This window comes from Tachysurus fulvidraco, chromosome 9, assembly GCF_022655615.1.
Source record: "Tachysurus fulvidraco isolate hzauxx_2018 chromosome 9, HZAU_PFXX_2.0, whole genome shotgun sequence".
NCBI lineage: Eukaryota > Metazoa > Chordata > Actinopteri > Siluriformes > Bagridae > Tachysurus > Tachysurus fulvidraco.
In genome coordinates, this window is record NC_062526.1 from 16129556 (window position 1) to 16152676 (window position 23121).

Here is a 23121-nt window from a genome sequence, read left to right on the forward strand (position 1 = left end):
TACTCAATACATGGTAGGCTTCTTTTCAATAAATTAGAATGTCGTGTGTAAGTTCATTTATTTCAGTAATTCAACTCAAATAGTGAAACTTGTGTATTATATAAATTCAGTACACATAGACTAAAGTAGTTTAAGTCTTTAATTGTGATGATTTTGGCTCACATTTAACAAAAATCCACCAGTCTCAAAAAATTTGTATATGGTGACATGCCAATCAGCTAATCAACCCAAAACACCTGCCATCAAAATGGCCTCTCAATTTTGTTCACTAAGATACACAGTCATGGGGAAGACTGCTGATCTGACAGTTTTCCAGAAGACAATCATCGACACCCTTCACAAGGAGGGAAAGCCACAATCATTCATTGCCAAAGAAGCTGGCTGTTCACAGAGTTCTGTATCAAAGCATGTTAACAGAAAGTTGAGTGAAAGGAAAAAGTGTGGAAGAAAAAAATGCACAACCGACCGACAGAACCGCAGCATTGAGAGGCTTGTCAAGCAAAATCGATTCAAGAATTTGGGTGAACTTCACAAGGAATGGACTGAGGCCGGGGTCAAGGCATCAAGAGCCCCCACACACAGACGTGTCAAGGAATCTGGCTACAGTTGTATTCCTCTTGTTAATCCACTCCTGTACCACAGACAAGGTGGGCAAAGCAGAAAAAGAACTGGAATGTTGCCCAGTGGTCCAAAAGTCCTCTTTTCAGATCAGAGCAAGTTTTGTATTTCATTTGGAAACCGAGGTTCTAGAGTCTGGAGGAAGGGTGGAGACGCTCATAGCACAAGTTGGTTGAAATCCAGTGTTAAGTCTCCACAGTCTGTGATGATTTGGGTTGCAATGTAATCTGCTGGTATTGCTCCACTGTGTGTTTTGAAAACAGAAAAAAGAAATTTTAGAACACTTCATGCTTCCTCCTGCTGGCCAGCTTTTTAAAGATGTGCTTGACTGGCCAGCAAACTCACCAGACCTGAACCCCATAGAAAATTTATGTGGTATTGTAAAGAGGAAAATGAGAAACAAGAGACTAAAAATTCAGATGAGCTGAAAGCCACTGTCAAAGAAACCTGGGCTTCCATACCACATCAGCAGTGTCACAGACTGATCACCTTCATGCCATGCCGAGCCGAATTGACTCAGTAATTAAAGCAAAAGGAGCCCCTACCATGTATTGAGTACATATACAGTAAATTAACATACTTTCCATAAAGCCAACTATCAACTAAAAAGGTTTTTTTAGTTGGTCTTATGAAGTATTCAAAAAACATTTTTTTATTCGAGTTTTTGTTAAATGTAAGTCAAAATCATCACAATTAAAAGAACCAAAGACTTAAACTACTTCAGTCTGTGTGTACTGGATTTATATAATACACGATTTTTGCTATTTGAGTTGAATTACTGAAATAAATGAACTTTTCCACGACATTCTAATTTATTGAAATGCACCTGTGTGTTATACTATTAAATAATAGTTACATTAACTGTACTTAAATTGATTACGGTGTTATTTAATAATACTGTATTGTCTTATGTACGTTTGAATATAAATTTTACTGAATGGATATAGATTACTACAATACAGTAGAAGTGAGTTCAAATATAACTCTGTCTTTCAGAATGACTACTTTCAGAAGTAAATATTTGTAATAATCGTATGAGTAAGGGTTTAGGCTAGGGTTTAGGTTAACGGATTAACTCCTCCGTCTATCGTTGTCAGAAACTTTGTTCATAAATCCTGGAACATGGTGACGTTCCATGAAGAGAAAAGGTGTGTGTTCGATAACTTCATTGCCTCATTAAGAATCTCTGAATTGGTCACTGGGAGAGCACAAATATCACGGCTCTTTTTGTTTCTTTATTCCTAGGGTAACTGAATTTGTGCTGAATTACGACAGTTACAACATTCCCCTCTGTACTTTATTCCTCTTACACCATAGCAACAGATTTTTACTGATTTATGAACAACATACACTTCTATCTGTACCCCTAATCGCTACATTAGCTACAAGTTAGTTCTGATTTTTGTCATCACAAATTCCACTTTACTACTTTACACACTTTACTATGTGTTTCCTAGTGTTGGTTATATTCAGCTTTGTTTTGTTTTCTGTCCTGCCTCCAAACCCTTGTCTTAATATTGTTGCTCTAATGTGGTTACCTGTACCAGGTCCTTGATTTCTTTGATTATTTATCTTCTTATATCATTGGATCTAAAGTTTTATCATTTAAGTTTATATAAATACACATTTCCCAAGCCTTGTTTTCTCTTTCTGTTTCTTTACTCAGCTTTTCATACACATTTTTTTTAACTTTATGTGGAGTTTTTACTATTGTAGTAGTTACAATAAAATGATAACATATTAAAATTAATATATTAATGTCAATCTTTATACAAAAAAAGACAATTTAACTGCATTTTTCTGAATATTCAGGTTTCTGAGTTCACCAGCTGCTTTTGTTTGTTCACTTGATACAGCAGGCTTTAGCCAGACTGCAGAAATAAAGAACTGAATCTCCAAGAGGGAGCACAGAGGAAGGAATAACTTATATAACTTTCATAAATGACTTTGATTTTCTTCTCTTTGATCATGGTTCTTTTGAGTTGATACCATTAAGCATAAAATAAATAAATAAATAAATAAATAAATAGAAAACATGGAAAAGGATGCGGAACACTGAAGCACACAGATTTTTATGATTTCCAGCATGTTTAGACTTTTTAAAATAAATTGTTGGTTTTTAAAGTCTCTTGTCCTCCAGCACATTTCACATAGCAAACTTTTATAAGTGGAAACAGACTTCAAAAGCGGAGAATTTCTTTTCCTTGGCAACAGAAAAAGAGAAGGTTTACAATATAGGGACAACTCAGATATGAAGAAATATATATAGAGTGTATAATAAAATCCTTCCTCATTTTTTTAGGACGTTATTACAGTATGTGCTTCACAATCCATTGGGTGCCTCATTTGTCTGCTGGAAGTCTCCGGAAAGTCGACTTTCTCTTCCTGAGCCTCCTGATTGCCTGAAGTGTCACTGGGCTTTTACCTGGAGCTCTTCTGCGACTTCCTCTCACTTAAAGAGACTCATTAACTTTACAAATCCCTGACATGCAGCTGTCACTGGATGATTATTTTGTAAGAACATGGAGTGCAAAATGTGGAGGAAACATAATTTTCCAGAAAGTCATGCAGAGGCCAAGTTAGTTATGAAGATTTTCCATATGTGGAAAAGGTTTAGGCATTGTCCACATTCAAGATGAATGTTTTCACAGGATCGATTTATTCTTTTGATTGACATTTAATCTCAGAGTTCACTTTGAAGCACTCATCATTATCATCCTCTTCTCTGTGCTTGAATGTATGGTTGGAAGCTTTAATTTAGATTTAATCTCTGCTGTTCTTTCCTCAGCTCTAATCCTGTGACTTAAAATATATATATTGCCGCAGAGTTTGCTAAGTGCTTTCAAAGTGCTTTTTGTGCACAAGGAGCCTCAGCGTGAGTTCTTCAGCCAGCAGGGAGAGATGGATGATAATACCTCTCAGGCTTCCGGAAAGCGCTGGGTCTTTTGCTCCCATCTGCTGGGGAGTCGGGGGAGAAATCAGCGTGTTGCTAATGATGCTTGCCATTTTAGGATATTATTTATTGGGATCTTCATTCATCTACCTGAGTCCTCGCCTTAGGAAGAAAAACTTACATATACTGCTCACAATACTGCTTATGTCTTGATATACAATTAATGAATAAAAGATGACAGAGTGTCTTAGCTGTTAAAAGGACTTAATCAAGGACTTACTTACTGATGCTAGTAATGGCACATTCCGCTACCATAGCCATACCATATCGATTCTTGGTTTAACGCTTTGTTCGGAGGTTTAGGGGTTCAAACTGCTGATGTTTGACCCTTAAACAAAGCTTTTAACCTTTTGTTTCCTAAGACACTATTTTGATTTTTTTTCTCTTAAAACAAAGCTGTCTGTCTCGATTCTTTTAAACTGGACTAAAGAATATATCATTCTAACTTTGGACCAATCAGATTCGAATTTAAAATCTGAAAACTGAGATGTTTCAATCAAAATCCCTAACATGAGTCAAGTCAGGGATTTTGATTGAAACATTATAGTCTGGTGGAAATGGAACTGTTTGTGTCTACAGTATGACAGAGATGCTTAAAAGAAGCTGCCAAACAAAAGAAAAAAACAAAACAAAATAAATGGCACCTTTCTTCTCCCTGCTGAACGTAAGGACATTAACAAAAACTGATTTGATACTAATGGATCCTTCAGTGTCTGTGGAGTCTCCGTGCAAAGAAAGGGAACTTAATTTGGGACCTCTTAAGGGCCATTAAGGCTGGAGTGAAGCTCCTACAATTCCATGGGGTGAGATCGTAGAGGAGAGGGAAGACTGTGATGATGACAAATAACACCAGGCAGAAGCGCTGCCCAAGAATAGTGATTATTTTTGGAATTAGGGATTTACATGTATCAAATTTGCAACTAACAACTCATCTATTAGAGAATGTGTAAGATATTATGCATGTTATGACCTACAGTATTAGGAATTTTAGAAAGGAAGATGGATGAAAATAAAGGAAGCCACCGTTCAGACAGCTAATATTAAGCAAAATGTTATTTTATTACTAAAACCCACAGAGCTAATGTGGGCCAATATTAATAGGAAAGGTAGCAGGAAGCTTAAAATAGTATAGGAAAACCTTTCGGCTATATTCTGCAATGCATTTGTGAGGAAAGGATTAATTCCCAAGAATCTGAAATAGAACCAAAGCGATTTTAATTTACATTTTCAGTACAACAAATTTTGCAAATTGTAATAACCTTTTAGATAGCGTGTACAGTACAGACCAAAAGTTTGGACACACCTTCTCATTCAAAGAGTTTTCTTTATTTTCATGACTATGAAAATTGTAGATTCACACTGAAGGCATCAAAACTATGAATTAACACATGTGGAATTATATACGTACAAAACAAAAAAGTGGTGTGAAACAACTGAAAATATGTCATATTCTAGGTTCTTCAAAGTAGCCACCTTTTGCTTTGATTACTGCTTTGCACACTCTTGGCATTCTCTTGATGAGCTTCAAGAGGTCACCTGAAATGGTCTTCCAACAGTCTTGAAGGAGTTCCCAGAGATGTTTAGCACTTGTTTGGCCTTTTTGCCTTCACTCTGCGGTCCAGCTCACCCCAAACCATCTCGAGTGGGTTCAGGTCCAGTGACTGTGGAGGCCAGGTCATCTGGCGCAGCACCCCTTCACTCTCCTTCATGGTCAAATAGTCCTTAAACAGCCTGGAGGTGTGTTTGGGGTCATTGTCCTGTTGAAAAGGTGGTGTGTCCAAACTTTTGGTCTGTACTGTACATATCAATACTTAGAGGATTTTACCATTTTGCGCTTGCAGAAATTAACACAAAATTAAGTAAACTTTGTGATTTTATGTTTTTGGCACAAAAGGATGGCACGGACTTGACACATGGTTCAAACTCAATGCCTCTTATGCTGGATCTGCTGAGATTTCCCTTGTCTTGGCTAATAAAACCAAAGCTTTTATCCTCTCTGAAATAAAACATAGCTCACTCAGATTTTTTTCCTGGAAACAATGGTCTCGCTCCTGTATTTTTTTTTTCTGCCTAATAGATGTTTTCTACAAAAAGTCATGCGTCAGCCATGCTTTGCTGCTAGCTCATGCTGCTTCTCCAGCTATAAGAAAAGTTGAACTGACACTGAGTGCAATGTCTGCATTACTCAAATGCACAAATAAAACTGAGCTCAGTGTTTATAAAGCTTTTAGGGGTTTGACACAATAACACAACATGCAAAGCTTATACAGTAAAGCCATCAAACCAGACTAAAAAATTAAAAATTTTGTATTGGTGCTTAAGAGAATGATTTATTTTGATATTCCAAACTCTTCTGTATATTTACAGAGGTGCACAGCAGAGCTCCAAGACAAGTTCTTATATTTATTTTCAAATTGTCATTTTATTAAACAAACATTATGTTTTAGTGAAAGAATCAAAAATGTGTTTTTTGGAAGTTTTTATTTGTGGTATTGTTTCAAAGGGATATTCCTATCGTATGGCAAATTATTTTATTTATGCATGTTTTTCATGTTGTGAAATGTCATTGAAACAAGTTATCTTTCATATCATAGCAGTTACCAACAGTTAAACAATAAACAATAAAATAGAGTAGCTTGTCTTGTTAGTGAGTAACTGGAAAGTCAAATTGTTAGATGTTTTGTTGAAACAAAACTTTAAAAATCCTAACATTTTAATAGAATAAGCACAAAATTGATCAAGGCTTTTTCATACAGAGAAATAAATGGAATTATAATAAAAAGCAATATATTCATAAAGTATTTAAATTTGTGGGCATCTAGGCAATCTGGAAACAGCAGCTGCTTGAATTTATTGGCACAAACTGAAAAAGGAAACATGCCAAATTTTTCAGATGAAATGATTTTCCATTGAAATTAAGCACTTTTCTTTCGTTTCGTTCTGTTATATTGTCACGCTTCACCGAATTCAGTAAGCCATGTTTTCCTCTTGACTCTTCAGCTAATTCACATTCACAATTCGTCATCTCATTTGCAGAAGTTAATTACCCGAATTAGATTTTGCCCAAACCATGAGCACTTCATTTCAAAGTCTCAAGAACAATGGTAAAAGGGAAGAAATGCTGTTAACAAAAAAAAAAAAAAAAAAAAACAGACAGAAGAAAGAAATCTCAGCCCTTGGCATGGTGCAATTATCTCAGTGGGAAGAAGGATATTTCTGCATGCCTGCTGTTTATGGTTGTGTCCTAGATTTCTGAGCTCCTGCTGATAAATGAAAGCATTGTAGTAATCAGCCTGGCTATTGTCTACGTGATGATGAAAAACATAAACATTAACTTTGCTCCTCAGTGTCTCTATGTTGAGTGACATAAAATAGTCTACAATTTGGTCCTGATAACAAATTCTGTTTGACTCTATTGGCTTGTAATGATAAACAGCTGGAAACTGCAAAGCTGGTTAGCATTCCAATGTTTATTATGGTGGGGTCATTTGACAAAATGACATATCAAGATTTCAGGACCATGGAAGACAGTAATGTCGTTGTCATTGCAAACAAATCCGAATGTCGACACCAAGATATGGGTGGTCAAAAATCAAGTTTGATCAAGAAAACAGAATTGAGGTTTTTCAATGACTTGCTGCTTAATACCAGCACAGGGTCAGTTATGTTAAGTCATCCACACAAAAGATAAGCGAGCAGCAATAAGCAGATTAGGGTTTAAGTTTATTTTTCACCCACCGATTGTCAGGCATTCTTGCTTATGCGGCAGATTAAGGCAAGCGCTCATTATTTCCAAGCCTGTGGCGATGCTGCAGATGGCAAAATCAGGCAGAAGGAACCATCTCAAGCAATTCCTAGTAATTGCTGGATTCTTGTCTAAATTTTAACATAAAAAGTGAGAGGAAAAGAAAAGGGTATGAGGAAGAGAAGAGATGGACTAACAAAATATTTCCTGAGTAATACTGTACATTTCATCCTCTCTTTCCTTAACAAGAGATGACTGAGAGGAGAGGAAGGGAAGGAAGGGAAAACAAAGGATAAACAGGAAAAGGGGAACAAGAGGAAGGAGTGGAAATGAAGTAAAAGGATAACAAAGGAAAAGAGTGGGGAGGCAGTGGAAGGAGTGGAAAGGAAGTGGAAGGAAAGGAAAGGAAATGGACAGGAAAGAAAAGGAATAGAAAGAAAAGATCAGGAAAGGTAGGGCCAGCAATTGAAAAAAGTGAAAGCTCTCCATTCTTATCCTTGAAGATTACTTGTCATTCTCTCTATCCTTCAGAGGTTGCACCCAGTCCAGTTAAAATGCCATCTGAAAGCTGGCCACAGCTGAATGGGGACTCAGATCGCTACTGCCAGCTGTGCCACGCGTGGTTCAACAACCCGGGCATGGCACGACAACATTACGATGGCAAGAAGCACAAGAAGAATGCAGCACGTGCCGACCTGCTGGAGCAGTTAGGCAAGACACTGGACATGGGCGAAATGAAAGGTAATGCTGGACTTCATGGTTTCTTCCCATCTCCTCCCAAAAACATATCAGTAGCTGGACTAGTTAGTTCATTGTGTGCATGGTAGCCTGCAATAATCTGAAGTTTCATGTATTGTGTATTCCTACCTCACTCTTTCAGAACTGTTCCCAAAATCCGGACCCAGAATGAAGGAAAAGGAAACAAAAATATGATCTGCATTACAGTATCTCTCAAATAATTTCTGTCAGTAAATAAAGGTACTGTTAGGTTACTACCAGATTTTCAAAAAACTCAGGGACTGAAGGCTTCCTGAAACAGGGTGGTAGAGTTTTATTCATTGCACAGCTCAGGACACATAGGATTTTTAGTGTGGAAGTCACAGCCATCATTCACTGAGACTGGTGCTTGATTTATTGGTCTTTCATCAATATTAACATGTTAAGCAAATTGATTGTATTTTTATATATCTGTTACTGTTTGGTTTATTTTGTACATGACAAAAGAAAGTTTGTTAGGATCAGTGAGCTATTAACATTTTGCTCACTTGCTCAATGTATATGACCAATCCAACCTTCTACTGGCAAGTACATAATTCATAAGAGAGGTTCTTTTGATGGTTGACCCCCTCAGTGATTAATCCTTTGTGATATTTTTGGAAGTAAATGACATGGAATCCGGAAGTTGTTTGACCAAAACTTGAGGTTAAAATGCTTATTCGCAACTAAGCTAAATATCTACAATTAATTCCACTGTACTCTTAGTATTTATGACATAATTAGCCCAATCAGCCTAAAGGTATGAGAACCTTAACTGTTAATGGTGTCCCATATTTTACAACTACAAAGACCACAACAAAGGATCCAACCTTGAATTGTCCTTGAGGCAAGCTTGTTCAAAAGAGGTACAAAAAATTTTAAGTCAAGTCAAGAAGCTTTTATTGTCATTTCATCCATATATAGCTGATGTAGTACACAGTGAACCATGGTGCAACATAAAATGACATAAAGCTACATAAAACAACACAGAGATAAGGACTTAAGTCTTAGCCAAATAAAGTGCAACGTATACAGCCTAGTGTAACAGTGTGAGACAAAAGACAAAGACTACCAGACAATGCAAAACACTGCAAGACAAAGTACACAAAAGGGTGCTGACCAGTGTGCATACTGTATATTATAAAGTTCCTTTTTGTGGTACCTTTTTCCTGATGGCACGAGAGGAAAGTGTGTGTGTGATGGGTGTGTGGGGTCAGCATGTTTTATGAATGTCCATGATGGAGGGAAAAGAGTTTCCAATGATCCTCTCAGCTGTCCTCATTATCCTCTGCAGAGACTTGCGATCAGAGTCAATGCAGTTTATCGGACAAGACTGTGATGCAGCTGCTCAGGATGCTCTAAATGGTCCCTCTATGGAAATTGGTCAGGATAGGGGGAGGGAGATGGTCTTTCCTCAGACTTTGTAGGAATTAGAGGCACTGCTGGGCTTTCTTACTGATGGAGCTAGTGTTGAGTGAAAAGATGAACACCAAAGAATTTGCATCTCTTGATGATCTCCACAGAAGATCTGTCAATGTTCAGTGGAGGGTGGTTGCTCTGTGCTTTCCTGACAACAATCAACCATCTATTTAGTTGTTTTAAAGTTTACATACAGCGTCAATTGGCTCCTTCTCTCTCTATGCTGACCCATCGTTCTTACTAATGAGACAAACCACGGTCATGTCATCAGCGAACTTGATGCTGTGTTTCAAGCTGTACATTGCTACACATTTGTGAATCAGAAGAGTGAACAGCAGAGAACTGAGCACATAGCCCCAGTGTTTAGTGTGGTGGTCCTGAAGTCTAGTATCCATTTGCAGAGGGAGGTGATCAGCAGAGCAGGCTAAACTTTTCAGTCAGGTGCTGAGGGTTGATTGGGTTAAACGCTGATCTGAAGACTAAGAACAACCTTTCGTACATATGTATCTTTATTGTCCAGGTGCAGACCTGCCAACCTTTACGCATTTTGTGTAGCAGATACACATTTAGACATCAAAGTACGCTGCTACGATTTGTCACTTCAAAATACGCATTGTAAAAACCATTGACGCCTTTGAGTTCAACTGTCTGTGCATTTGCGCACCAGGCAATGCGCCTATGGGTGTAACCCCATTGTGCCCAATCATAGCGCCAGATTAAAACTCTTCAACGCTACAAGCGGAGAGCCGTCAAAACGTGTGAATGGTTTTCATCTGTCTCTGTCCGTCTTCAATTCTTCTTACAGTGACTGTTTTTTACAAGTGAGGACTTAACATTTCAAAGGTAAATGGCCAGAATTGTGAATTTCATCCATTTTAATAAGCCTGCCGAACCACAGGCGTCGTTAGACTCCTTTACTGGGGCATGGTGTCCGGTGTTGTGCCTCAAGTTTAAGTTTTACAAACAGATCAAGTTTTACTATATTTGCCAGTATTTATATAGGAAACGTAAGTCATGCCCGTAAACGCATCGCTGTCGTACTTTAACGGAAAAGACAAACTGGCGCGAGCACGCAGAAATCAATATCCGCGAGCGTCTGTGTATCCCTTTTATAGCACGCAGTCATGCTATAACATGACGAAACTAATGTCATTTTTTAAATATCAATCGTATTCTGACTCGATTGTTACTGGCTCCTGTAGATCACATCTGATGGACATCAGATTTTTTTGTGAAAAGCAGGGAAATAGAAGCATAAAGTGAGGGAGGTTTTATTATATGATCAGCCAGTCAAAACCATAGCGAAGTCTAGAGTCTTGCATTATTGCTGAGAAAATTAACACATGTATGTGTTGTCAGATGTGAAGTTACTGTTTAGTTCATTAGATCTAATTTATGACAATACATAGAGTTGATAAAATAGTATGCAGATATTATACACAAACGATCATGCACATAACGCTATACTCTTTATTTTAGTAGCAGCCAAGTATTATTATTGTTAGTGTAAAAATATCACACGTTTTGAGATTTTATTTATTTTGTTGTCTGATATGTGTTCAAGATTATTTATAAAGTTTAAAAGACCTTTTGAAAGCCCTTTTTTCTGTTATTTATACAGTATTTTTTATACAGTATGCTATTTGTTGATTTTTGTTATTTATAATGTCCCATGTATTTAAGTAATGTTTAAGAGACATGTTTTTGTTTTCATGTTGCTTTTTCAATAAAAGAGTTCTTCATGGTCTACTTGTATGTTGAATAACTAGATATGGTGGTGAGTGAGAACTATGTGCTAATAAAAAGTTGTGATGAGTGAGCATGTGAAATTAATCAACACTGACCAGCAAATGTGCCTGACCTCGCGCCGCATCGCTGCAGTAAGTTGCTACTCAAAAAATTTTTCCAAGGTTGGCAGGTCTGCAGGTGGCTGAGGGCCAGATGTAGGGTAATTGCAAAGGTATTGTCTATGGAGCAGTCCATGCATTGACCCTGCAGGGGTCCAGTGAATGTGGTAGCTGAGTCTTGATGTGCCTAATGACAAGTATTTTGAAACGATTTATCACAATTTGCGTGAGTGCGATGGGATGATACTCTTCGAGGCAAGAGACTGTACGGTTTTTAGCAGAGGGACGATTGTGGTTGTCTTAAGGCTTGTAAGAACAATGGCACTACTCAGGAAAATGTTGAAGATGTCAATGAAGGCATCCGCTAGCTGTTCTGCACATTCACTGAGCACCAGGAATGTTGTCTGGTCTGGCAGACTTTTGTGGTGTAACTTTACTTGGAGTTGTCCTCACATCAGTAACAACAGGTACAACAGTGCCTGGCCATTGGAGGAGGGATGGTCTTCCTAGCTGCTTCTTTTTCCTATGTATCCGGTAGGGGGCTTCACTGTCATAGGCAGGTAAAGTTGTCCTTTAGTTTGCCTGGATGCCCTGCCATATGCGCCGGGTATCTCCACTTTCTAGGAAGTGGCTGTGGATTATCTTGGCTTGTGTGCACATTGCCTCTCTGATGGCTTGGGATGATTTGGCCCTTGCTGTTCTTAAGGCTGTCTTGTCCCCTGCTCTCTATATTACAGTCATCCACAGCATCTGGTTGGAGCGTGTGGTGATAGACTCGGAGACAATCATGTCATCAATGCACTTGCCGATGTAAGATTGAAATCTCCAGCCATAATAAACAGTCCATCTGGATGAACATTCTGCAGATCGCTATTAGCCCCATAGAGCTCACATAGTCTCTCCTTAACAATTGCACTGGGTTTAATGCACACTCTGACTATGAAAATTGTGGTGAATTCTCATGGTAAATAAAATGGTCTGCATCTAACCGTCACAAACTTCACTAGCGATGAGCAGTAACTAGAAACAAGCACAGAGTTCAGAGAACCATTCCGTGTTGATGTCAATGCACATGCCACCACCGCAATGCACATGCCACCACCAATGCAGCAAAGAGCTGCATTTCTGTCTGTACGAAACGAGGTGAGCCCATCTAGCTGATATAGCGGCGTCCAGAACTCTGCAGATGAGCCATGTCTCTGTGAAAACAAAGACACAGCTGTCTCTAAACTCTCACCGTGTTGTCAGCTTGAGTCGGATATAGTCCATTTATTATCCAGGGAGCAAACAGGAAGTATAATAGACAGAAGAGCTAGGCTATATCTATAAAAGCATTGGAATTGCATAGTTAGAGGTCAAGGCAGGTGGACTTGGGGTGAAATGACATGGCCTTTAATGACAGTTTTCTGTGTAAAAATGAAACTCAAATGATGATTCATGCCTTTATATTCTTTTCTGCATCCTAATCTTATCTCTGACTGGGAATGCTTTCAAAAACCCCAGTTCTGTTGGGGGGAGAGTCACCATTGTTATATCCCCAAATGCCCTCTAATTTTGATGAAATGGGTGATCATTCTCTAAAAGCTTATGCAATTACTCAACAAAAACTGTATCAATAATAATTTCCAAAACACATATCTGCTCATTTAAAGTTCTGCTTCAATGAGCATCTTATTTATTTATTTATTTACTTACTTACTTACTTACTTACTTACTTACTTACTTACTTACTTACTTATTTACTTACTTACTTACTATCCTAGATTTGATGTTGATTTAAGGCAATCAAAGTACGTAGAAATACATCAACATCTAATTGTAGAATTTCATTTTTAAATACAGGTTTTGCTTTTTGTTTTTTTTTTTCAGAAATGTTGCAAAATATTGGCACTCCTAATAAACATGTAAAATAAATGCAAACAACTTTTTAAGGGAACAAAATATAATTTTTTGCTTTTTCTGTTTCTCTGTCATATGTCAAAACATGCCATCCATTATAAAAAAAAATAGATTTCAACACAAAAAAGGTCTTTGGAAGATTAATAGCATCATGAATTTTGATAATTACCAATTTCATTTTAAAACCTGGCTGGTTCAAACAAGATACATGATCCCAAACAGATACCGCACAGAAATGTAATTCAAAGTAAAAAAAAAATGAGACTATGACCTGTACAAGAACCAGTGAATATTACAAAAATGTTCTGAGTACAAAATGATCAAAACTCTCTAAATATGTCCCCAACCTTGTTATATACTGCAGGAAGATGGGAAACCCGACAAAAAACTTGTGTAATATGACTGTGGCCATAAGGACAATTTTGGTTTTATCATTTTTAAATAGTGTTGGGGGAGCTTCTGCTTGTTCAATTTAGTCACAATGTACACAATAGAGAAACTTGCATACATACTTTATTATTAATTACTAACATTTTGATCCTGCTTTGTGGCCCTGTATGAAATGAATGATTTATGATCTAATCTAATGAATGCTGGACTGAACATCCATTCCCGACCAAGATTTTATTGAAGAATCTATTCAGTGCAAACAAATCAAATGTCTTTTGTTAACTGCAGACTCTCCCCTCTCTCCTACCTAATAAGAAATTCTGTGTTTGTCTGAGCTAGCTGTTTGTTAAAGTTGTGCGGCCGTTTCCTCAGGCTGTAAATGTCAACGTGGTCCTAATGAGGGAGCCTCACCATTGCAATTATCAATTAGTAATGATGTTGCAAATCATTATAACCTTTAAAAGGAGAGCAAAACAATGGTGTGATGGCTGAGCAACTTCAGGAGAAGGATGCGATGGGGTTGTGTAATTTGTCGGATTGCTGGAGGCAGTCTCATCTTTCACACAATGAGTGTACAGTCAGCTGCAAGATCAGCGTGTTCTCGCTCATTGTCTCTCTCACCACCCTTCTCAGTGTCTGTATTTTCTTCCTTGCCTCCCCATCCCTAGCTCTGCAGTGTCCTTTTGGTGTTTTAGGGATTCACTGCAGCGCAATGGAAAGATGGTAGAACTTGATTGCCAGATGATAAAAGTTTCATAGTTGTTCATTGGAGTAGCTCACCCTTGAGTTGGGTTTTTTGTTTGTTTGTTTCTGTTTATGTGTCTGTCTTTCTTTGTGGGTGCTGCTCATCTTTGATTTCCACATATCCCTCTTCTTCCATTCCCTCAACTAATTTTCAGAGGTTTGCATTGCAATTAGTTTTGCTTCCTGGCGTTTCTGGACAATCCGTCTCAGTTGGTATGGTACTTACATTGAACTTGATGAAATGTTTTAATGAAATTATTGAAGCAGGTGCTTTTTGTCCCCTGGAGGTCCATTGTTCTCAATGGTTTTGATTCCTGGGCAGCAAACCGACCCAGCCACTGAGGAGTTATTTGTCAGAGCAGGTGCCAAGCCCGGATTAAAACGGGAGGGTTGCCTCAGTAAGGGCATCCGGTGTAAAACGTGTGCCAAATCAAATATGTGAACCAGATGATCCGCTGTGGCAACCCCAAACAGGGAGCTGCCAAAAGAACAATAGCAATGAAGCAGGTGCTTTTCAAGACCAAAGCTGAGAACAACTTAAAATTATGGGAGAATAATCTGGATTTACACTGGCATTAGAGGACCAGAAGCTCTAATATAGCTGCTACCAAGGGGATTATAGGAGCTAAATTTCCCATAGCAAAGTTCCACACTGGAATCAGACATGTCTATGGCCACCACACAAGATTAGGAAAGATAATAATGAAAGATAAAAAACCTTCCATTCGCTATAATAAGCACACTAGTATTATGGGAGCAGAAACCTACTGTTACTGTTACCTTTCTGCCTGTCTGTCATGTCAAGGCATTCCCTCCCTCTTTAATTCGCCACTGTTTGTTCATCTGTTGATTTTTAATCGCTGGTTTTCTGAGTGACATTAAATGCTTTAAGCAGATTGAGAGAAATCTTCTCGATATGACCTTTTCTTTTTTTTAGCCAGCCAATAATTTCATAGGTAATTTTTTTATTGGATTTTTAATATGTTTTAAATGTTTTCTTTTGGTTACTGCATAGAAACAACCATTAGTTTCTTGAACATGACTTTAGTGCATTCTTCTTCTTCTTCTTCTTCTTCTTCTTTTTGGTTCAATACTTTGACGTTGAAATCGCAGAGCGATGCAGTTATGATTATTTAGAGCTTGTGGCCTGTGGGCCTGATACCACTAATCTAGAGCAGTTGAGTCCTAGGAAATCCTCAGTGCTTAAGACTTCCAATATTTATGCTCAATAAGGTGAGAAAGTAATTATACTGTGTCCGTCCCATCTGCTAGATTCGGCGATAACAGATCAATGTGCCATGATTATTATTTTTACACCATCTGCTTGTTACTGAACAGATGTGAGTGGTAAAATCTCATTCATTCTTTTGGAATCATATTACGCACATTTCAGTCTGTGCTGATTAGCGATGCGGTTATACCAAAACACTGTCAGGAATTTTCAGCTGAAAGAAATTTAAAAAGCAAGATGCATCTCCTGACATCATATACAGGACAAACCAGTAGTGGCAGCTTGATGATTTGGGGATTTGAACTTACAGCCTTCTAATTAGTGGGCTAGTTTCTTAACTGAAATCAAGCATTAACAGTTTCATCCAGAACAATAACATCTGGACAATATTCAGAGAATCGACCGGCTCCTTCTGATCTGGTCATGTGAACTGCATCTGATACTGTGTATACACCAGGTCCACCAAGCAGCCACTGCTTGGCCCTTGAGTAAGGCCCTTATCTCTCAATTGCTCAGTTGTTGTATAGAATTCAATCAAATTTAAGTCGCTCTGGATAAGGGTGTATGCCAAATGCTGTACATACAAATATACATATACTTAAATATATAAATAGACTACTAGAAGATCAGCTTGTTCTCGCTCATTGTCTCTCTCACCACCCTGCTCAGTGTCTGTATTTTCTTCCTTGCCTCCTCATCCCTAGCTTTGCAGTGTCCTTTTGGTGTTTTGAGGGATTCACTGCAGCGCAATGGAAAGATGGAGGAACTTTATTGCCAGACGATAAAAGATTTATAGTTGTTCATTGGAGTAGCTCACCCTTGAGTTGGGTTTTTTGTTTGTTTCTGTTTATGTGTCTGTCTTTCTTTGTGGGTGCTGCTCAGCTTTGATTTCCACATATCCCTCTTCTTCCATTCCCTCAACTAATTTTCAGAGATTTGCATTGAAGTTAGTTTTGCTTCCTGGCTTTTCTGGACAATCCATCTCAGTTGGTATGGTACTTACATTGAACTTGATGAAATGTTTTAATGGAATTATTGAAGCAGGTGCTTTTGTCCCCTGGAGGTCCATTGTCAGGATCCCATGCTCTTGATGGTTTTGATTCCTGGGCAGCAAACCGATCCAGCCACTGAGGAGTTATTTGTCAGAGCAGGTGCCAAGCCCAGATAAAAATGGCAGGGTTGCCTCAGTAAGGGCATCCGGTGGAAAATGTTTGCCAAGTCAAATATGTGAACCAGATCATCCACTGTGGCAACCCCAAACAGGGAGAAGCAATGAAAGGTGCTTTTCAAGACCAAGGCTGAGAACAATTTGAAATTATAAGAGCAGAATCTGGATGTACACTGGCATTAGGGGACCAGAAGCTCAAATATAGCTGCAATATAAAATGTTGGTGTAGCTGTTGCTTTTTTTTCTTCTTCTTTTCAGTTCAATACTTTTCTGTAGAAATCTCAGAGCACTGCAGTTGTGATTATCTTGTGCTTGTGGCCAGTGGGCCTAATACCACAAATCTAGAGTTGAGTCCAAGGAAATCCTTGGTGCTTAAGATTTCCAATATTTATGCTCAATAAGGTGAGAAAATAATTATACTGTGTCCGTCCCATCTGCTAGAATCGGCAATAACAGATCAATGTGCCATGATTATTATATTTACACCATCTGCTTGTTACTGAACAGATGTGAGTGGTTAAATCTCATTCATTCTTTTGGAATCACATAACGCACATTTCAGCCTGTGCTGATTAGCGATGCGGTTATACCAAAACACTGTCAGGAATTTTTCAGCTGAAAGAAATTTAAAAAGCAAGATGCATCTTCTGACATCATATACACCAGTAGTGGCAGCTTGATTTGGGGATTTGAACTTATGACCTTCTGATTAGTGGGCTAGTGTCTTAACTGAAATCAAGCATTAACAGTTTCACGCAGAACAATAACATCTGGACAATATTCATGTGAACTGCATCTGATACTGTGTATACACTAGGTCCACCAAGCCGCCACTTCTGGGCCCCAGAGCAAGGCCCTTGTCTCTCAATTGCTCAGTTGTTGTATAACATTAAACCAAATTTAAGTTGCTCTGTATAAGAACCTCTGGGAAATGCCGTAAATACAAATACACAAGGATGCATGGAATTGATCATTCTAAAGGCTAATTCCACCTTAATAAGATTTAACACTATGCACACATCAGTAGATATTGCTTAGTAAATAATAAGAGATGTCTGCAATAATTTATTGTGTATGTATATTCCTGGTGATAAGAGTGTATCTGTGGTAGTCTTGTTTATATTGTGCACGTTACAGCGGCTTTCACATTTACACCAGTGATGGATCATTTTCTCCTCTTCATTTAATCACACTTATGAAATAGCGCATTATGGAAATGGCTCTGGATTTAATATTCCGTGACTTAATTCCGTGTCTCTTAATGCCCTCTGATGTCACATTAATAAAGATCTCCCAACATCATACATATTAATTATATTCTTCTCTCTTTCTCCCTCTCTAGAGCTCATTTGTGTGATTCGTGAGGATTGGATCTGAGCTACATGACTCCATGCTTATAATTGTTGCCGTGTGTGTTGAGTTGTGTTGAGCTGCATTATTTTTGCTAAGCGTGTGTATGTGCTTCTGGCTTGTCGTTGCAGGTCTGAAGCGTAGCTACACTTGCGACGTGTGCAGCGTCACGCTCAACTCCGTGGCACAGTACCACGCACACCTGCAGGGCTCCAAACACCAAAACAAGTGAGGATACAGTCACACTCTACACTGCATATACACTAATGTTTAGAATCCAGAATGTGTGTGTGTGTGTGTGTGTGTGTGTGTGTGTGTGTGCGTGTGTGTGTGTGTGCGTGTGTGCGTGTGTGCGTGTGTGTGTGTGTGCGTGTGTGTGTGTGTTCTGATAAGCCCCAGTCTGGGCTTTTGTGAATGTAAAATGTCAGTTCTTATATCCGTCACACTGTCCCTGATAGATTTTGGCTTACAGGTGGTGCAGATTAAATTCTCTCATGCCTCAGCAGCCCTATAATGCAGCTTAATATAGGAAAACTTCTTCCATGCATAAATCAATGGCAAGTCACATTAGAGACTCATGAGGAGACTGAGAGAGAGAAAAAGAAATGATGTGATTGTTAAAATTGATGATTGCTGCTCTGATTGGACAAGCCCACTATATCCACAATGTTGAAAAATAATCTAGCATCACATTTATTACTTCTTACTCATATTTTCCAAAATGATAGTTCTTCCTCTATTGTTCATCTGCTGTACTTATCAGGCTCTCACACGTTATCTACCATGTTCAACCACCAAACATGATACTTTGTGAACTCCATATTTGTCTCTGAGGTCCACTGGTTCATTGGCTCTCTAGAACTATGTCTTAAACCTTCATCATTCCATTACATCCAATCAGACAATTGAAAAGTTAATGTGCCTCAAAACTTAAAGCAGTGAGGCTGGAGCTCAGTGCAGCTGATGCTTCAGGATTGCACTGATTGTAATCTTCTTCTTCTTCTTCTTCTTCTTCTTCTTCTTCTTCTTCTTCTTCTTCTTCTTCTTCTTCTTCTAGAATTTTAACATCAAACTGCAAATTGTCATCAACAAGCAACTAGCAACAAGTAACAAGCAACTAACGGGATTGTTAGTCGGATAGTCCATCAAATAATGTTAATCCAAGAACCTCATGACATTGCTCAATTTTTGCCTAAAATAAACATTCTGCATTCTTAAATTGCTGGACAATTCTGTCTCACATTATAGCCTACTCTCAATTTCGAATGTTCTGTGTAGCTCTGCAGTTTATCCATGTGAAAAATAAACACGTCTCCACAGAGAGTAGAGACAAAACAAGAAGTATTGATTGTTACTTTCACACTTGCCCTTTTTCCCCCTCAGCTGCCAGCACATTCTACATGTAATCCTATGGGATGTGGTTGCAAGGTGCACCTCTTTTAAAAAAGCACTGCCATCTTTAACATTTATTTATTTATTTATTTATTTATTTATTTATTTATTTATTTATGGTCACAGAACAACTTTCAAAGTTGAAAAAGTTCAGAAAATTTTAGTGATGCCAAGCACGTTTTTACATGCTGACCGAAAAAAAGTCACATTTTAGGACATGAACGTGAGGAGATTAACAATAAAATATTTAATTTGCAATATTTCAACATTGCTGTGTAGCTAAAAATAACCTTTTGTCCAAGCTACAGCTAAGAAAAAAAAAACCTCATGTTACACCATCTGCATTACTGATCATAATATATCTAATAGGGAGAGCGAACTCAGCTGGTTAGTTAGCCGATATTCTAACTAAGAATGGTTTTTTCTGGCTTCAGTGCACATCACACAAAACAGAAAACATAAGTGTGCTAATTAGGTCAATTTCAAAGGTTTATGCTATGAAGAGCAAAAAAAAAAAGAGTCTTAAAGTGAGTGTAATGCTAAACTGGCAGCTATGAGATTAATTTTTGCTTCCTTGTGTCTGAATGCTGCAGTATGTGACTCATACTCACAATCCACCTTTATTCTGCTTGCTTAACCCTCCAGCTTTAGTGAAAATATGAGTGTTTGATGTTTGACTTTGATGGATGTAGCTTGAGACTTTGCGATCTCTCTAAAGCCCACAAGTATGACTTGAATGTGCCTCAGGATGACTTGTTTATCACCGAACACCATTCCTCATTTCCCAGGTTAAAACTCAAGAGTCCTGCTCATAAAGTCGTGAAGAGGACAGGAATCTGAGTAGAAAACAGGAGGTGATGAGAAAGAGAGGAAGGAAAGATCACCACGGCTGGTGTTGAGTGTGAAATATAAATCTGTCAGTGCTATAGTGCAGTGGTAATCTGTAATGCTAGCAGATGCACTAAGGCTATAATAGTATTATGGCTATTAAAGCTGCAAGCAGGATTTTCAGGGGACCAAACATCCAGACATTCACACACATTCTACACGTTTTGCCTAAGCAATTGCAAGAAAGAAGAGCTATAACTTGAGGCAAAGGTATTCAATAGAAATTTGTAGTTTATTTTTCTTCTTGCAAATTTAAAACATCTAATGTATTTACAGTACTGTGTTTTTTCATCAGTTGTAATGTTTAATGCTCCCTTTGATAGTATTTCTTTAGACAGGTTGCAAAATGATGTCAGCCAAATTTAATGAGGATTAGACAAATGGTGCAAAAACGGCACTTAGATAACTGCAGTTTGGGCGTCATTGTAATGTTTGACAAGTAAGTGGTACTGTTTTATAAAATTTATTAAGTTGCTTACCAAAATTTGTTGTAGTTCAGATATAGCTTCATGACTGCTTTTCTGTCAGATTTGTTGGCTCCTTACAGCAAAACTGTAGAGCATCATATGTTTTTGATAATGTTTGTGAGGCATACTCAAGATGATACAGTGGGGCTCGAAAGTTTGGGCACCCCAGGTAAAAATTTGTATTAATGTGCATAAAGAAGCCAAGAAAAGATGGAAAAATCTACAAAGGGCATCAAATTACAGATCAAACATTCTTATAATTTGTCCATCATTTACACTTTCAAAATAACAGAAACAAAAAAAATGTTTTCTGCACCCTGCAGAGTTAATACCTTGTACTGCCCCCTATGGCAAGTATTACAGCTTGTAAACGCTTTTTGTAGCCAGCCAGGAGTCTTTCAATTCTTGTTTGAGGTATCTTCGCCCATTCTTCCTTACAAAAGTCTTCCAGTTGTTTGAGATTTCTGGGCTGTCTGTCACGCACTGTTCTTTTAAGGTCTATCCATAGATTTTCAATTATGTTGAGGTCAGGAGATTGTGAAGGCCATGGTAAAGCCTTCAGTTTACGCCTCTTGATGTAATCCACCGTGGATTTTGAGGTGTGTTTAGGATCATTATCCATTTGTAGAATCCATCCTCTCTTTAACTTCAGCTTCTTCACAGATGGCATCAAGTTAGCATCCAAAATTTGCTGAAATGTTATTGAATCCATTTTTCCTTCTACTCATGAAATGTTCCCTGTGCCACTGGCTGCAATACAACCGCAAAGCATGATTGATCCACCCCCATGCTTAACAGTTGGACATAGGTTCTTTTCATTAAATTCTGTGCCCTTTCTTCTCCAAACGTACTTTTGCTTATTCTGGCCAAAAAGTTCTATTTTAACCTCATCGGTCCACAGAACTTGTTTCCAAAATGCATCAGGCATGTCTATAGAGTATGTTCATTTACAAACTTCAAACGCTGATTTTTGTGGTGAGGACGTAGAAGAGGTTTTCTTCTGATGACTCTTCCATGAAGACCATATTTGTACAAGTATTGCTTTATAGTGGAATGGTGTACCACAACTCCGGTGTCTGCCAGATCTTTCTGGAGGGATCGTGCAGTCAAACGTGGGTTTTGACTTGCTTTTCTCACAATCCTGCGAGCTGTTCTGTCTGATATTTTCTTGGTCTTCCAGATATTGCTTTAACTTCCACTGTTCCTGATGACTGCCATTTCTTAATTACATTCCGAACAGAGGATATTGGCATCTTTGCTGCCTTCTTATAGCTTCTCTTGCTTTGTGAGTGTCAACTATTTTCAGTTTCAGTTTTCTAGACAACTGCTTAGAAGAACCCATGGTGCTGATTATTGGGGCAAGGTCAGATGAGTCTGGGCATTTAAACCCTTTGATATTGACATCACCTGGTCTTTCCAGACGATGATTGAGAACTGTCCATGACACTGTCAGGTCTCATCTTGCCAAAGGGGGCAGTACAAAGTATTAACCTCTGCAGGGTGCTTGTTATTTTGAAAGTGTAAATGATGGAAATAAAATCTAACTATTTTTTGACAAATTATAAGAATGTTTAATCTGTAATTTGATGCCTTTTGGAGATTTTTCCATCTTTTCTTGGCTTCTTTATGCACATTAATACAAATTTTTACCTGGGGTGCCCAAACTTTCGAGCCCCACTGTATAGGGTGACTTTAGTGATGTCTGAACATTATTTTTGGAGGAATAGCTTTGGACAAAATCGAAACAGAAATGTAAACAAATTAAAATACAGAAAAAATACAAGAAAAAATGCTTATAATATGTTAAGAAACAATACACAACTTAATTTTTAAAAAGCATAAGGAAAGATGTATTTCAGTCAGGACCACTTTGTCAAATGAGAACTTATTAGATGATATGCATACAGTTAGTGTTGGCGGTATGGTTCTGTTCTGGGCAAAAATCGACGCGCCCGTCTGTGCGCATGCATGGACAGAGTGGGGAGAGCAGCCACTAGAAAATGGAATAGACCCCAGTATAACTGCAGAACCATTAATCATGCATATTATTAAATATGCTCGCTTACATGTTTTGGAAAAAATGAATAAACAAATAAATAGAGAGAGGGAGAGAGAAAAAACATGAAGATTTATAGCGTAAACGAACAACGGGTTCTGGCTAGGTGGAGTCGGGGTTGGAGCAGGGAGTTTAAATCGCAGCAGCGGCGATGCACTAGAAAGCGGCTCAATGAATGGGAATTTAAAGGGTCGGATA

The 23121-nt window shown here is 38.2% G+C and overlaps 1 protein-coding gene across 2 annotated transcripts in view; it reads left to right on the plus strand.

Moving 5' to 3' along the window:
• zmat4a (zinc finger, matrin-type 4a) overlaps window positions 1-23121 on the plus strand; it is a 59882-nt gene that overhangs the window by 30895 nt on the left and 5866 nt on the right. Inside the window, exons 5-7 of one of the 2 annotated variants that reach the window (XM_027142135.2) lie at window positions 7848-8057; window positions 18252-18348; window positions 19178-19479. In XM_027142135.2, the coding sequence (XP_026997936.1) occupies window positions 7848-8057; window positions 18252-18348; window positions 19178-19220 (350 nt within the window). In that variant the 3' untranslated portion in view covers window positions 19221-19479. Of the gene's footprint in view, window positions 1-7847; window positions 8058-18251; window positions 18349-19177; window positions 19480-23121 lie in introns of those variants that run through there. The other variant, XM_027142143.2, reaches the window with a different exon arrangement.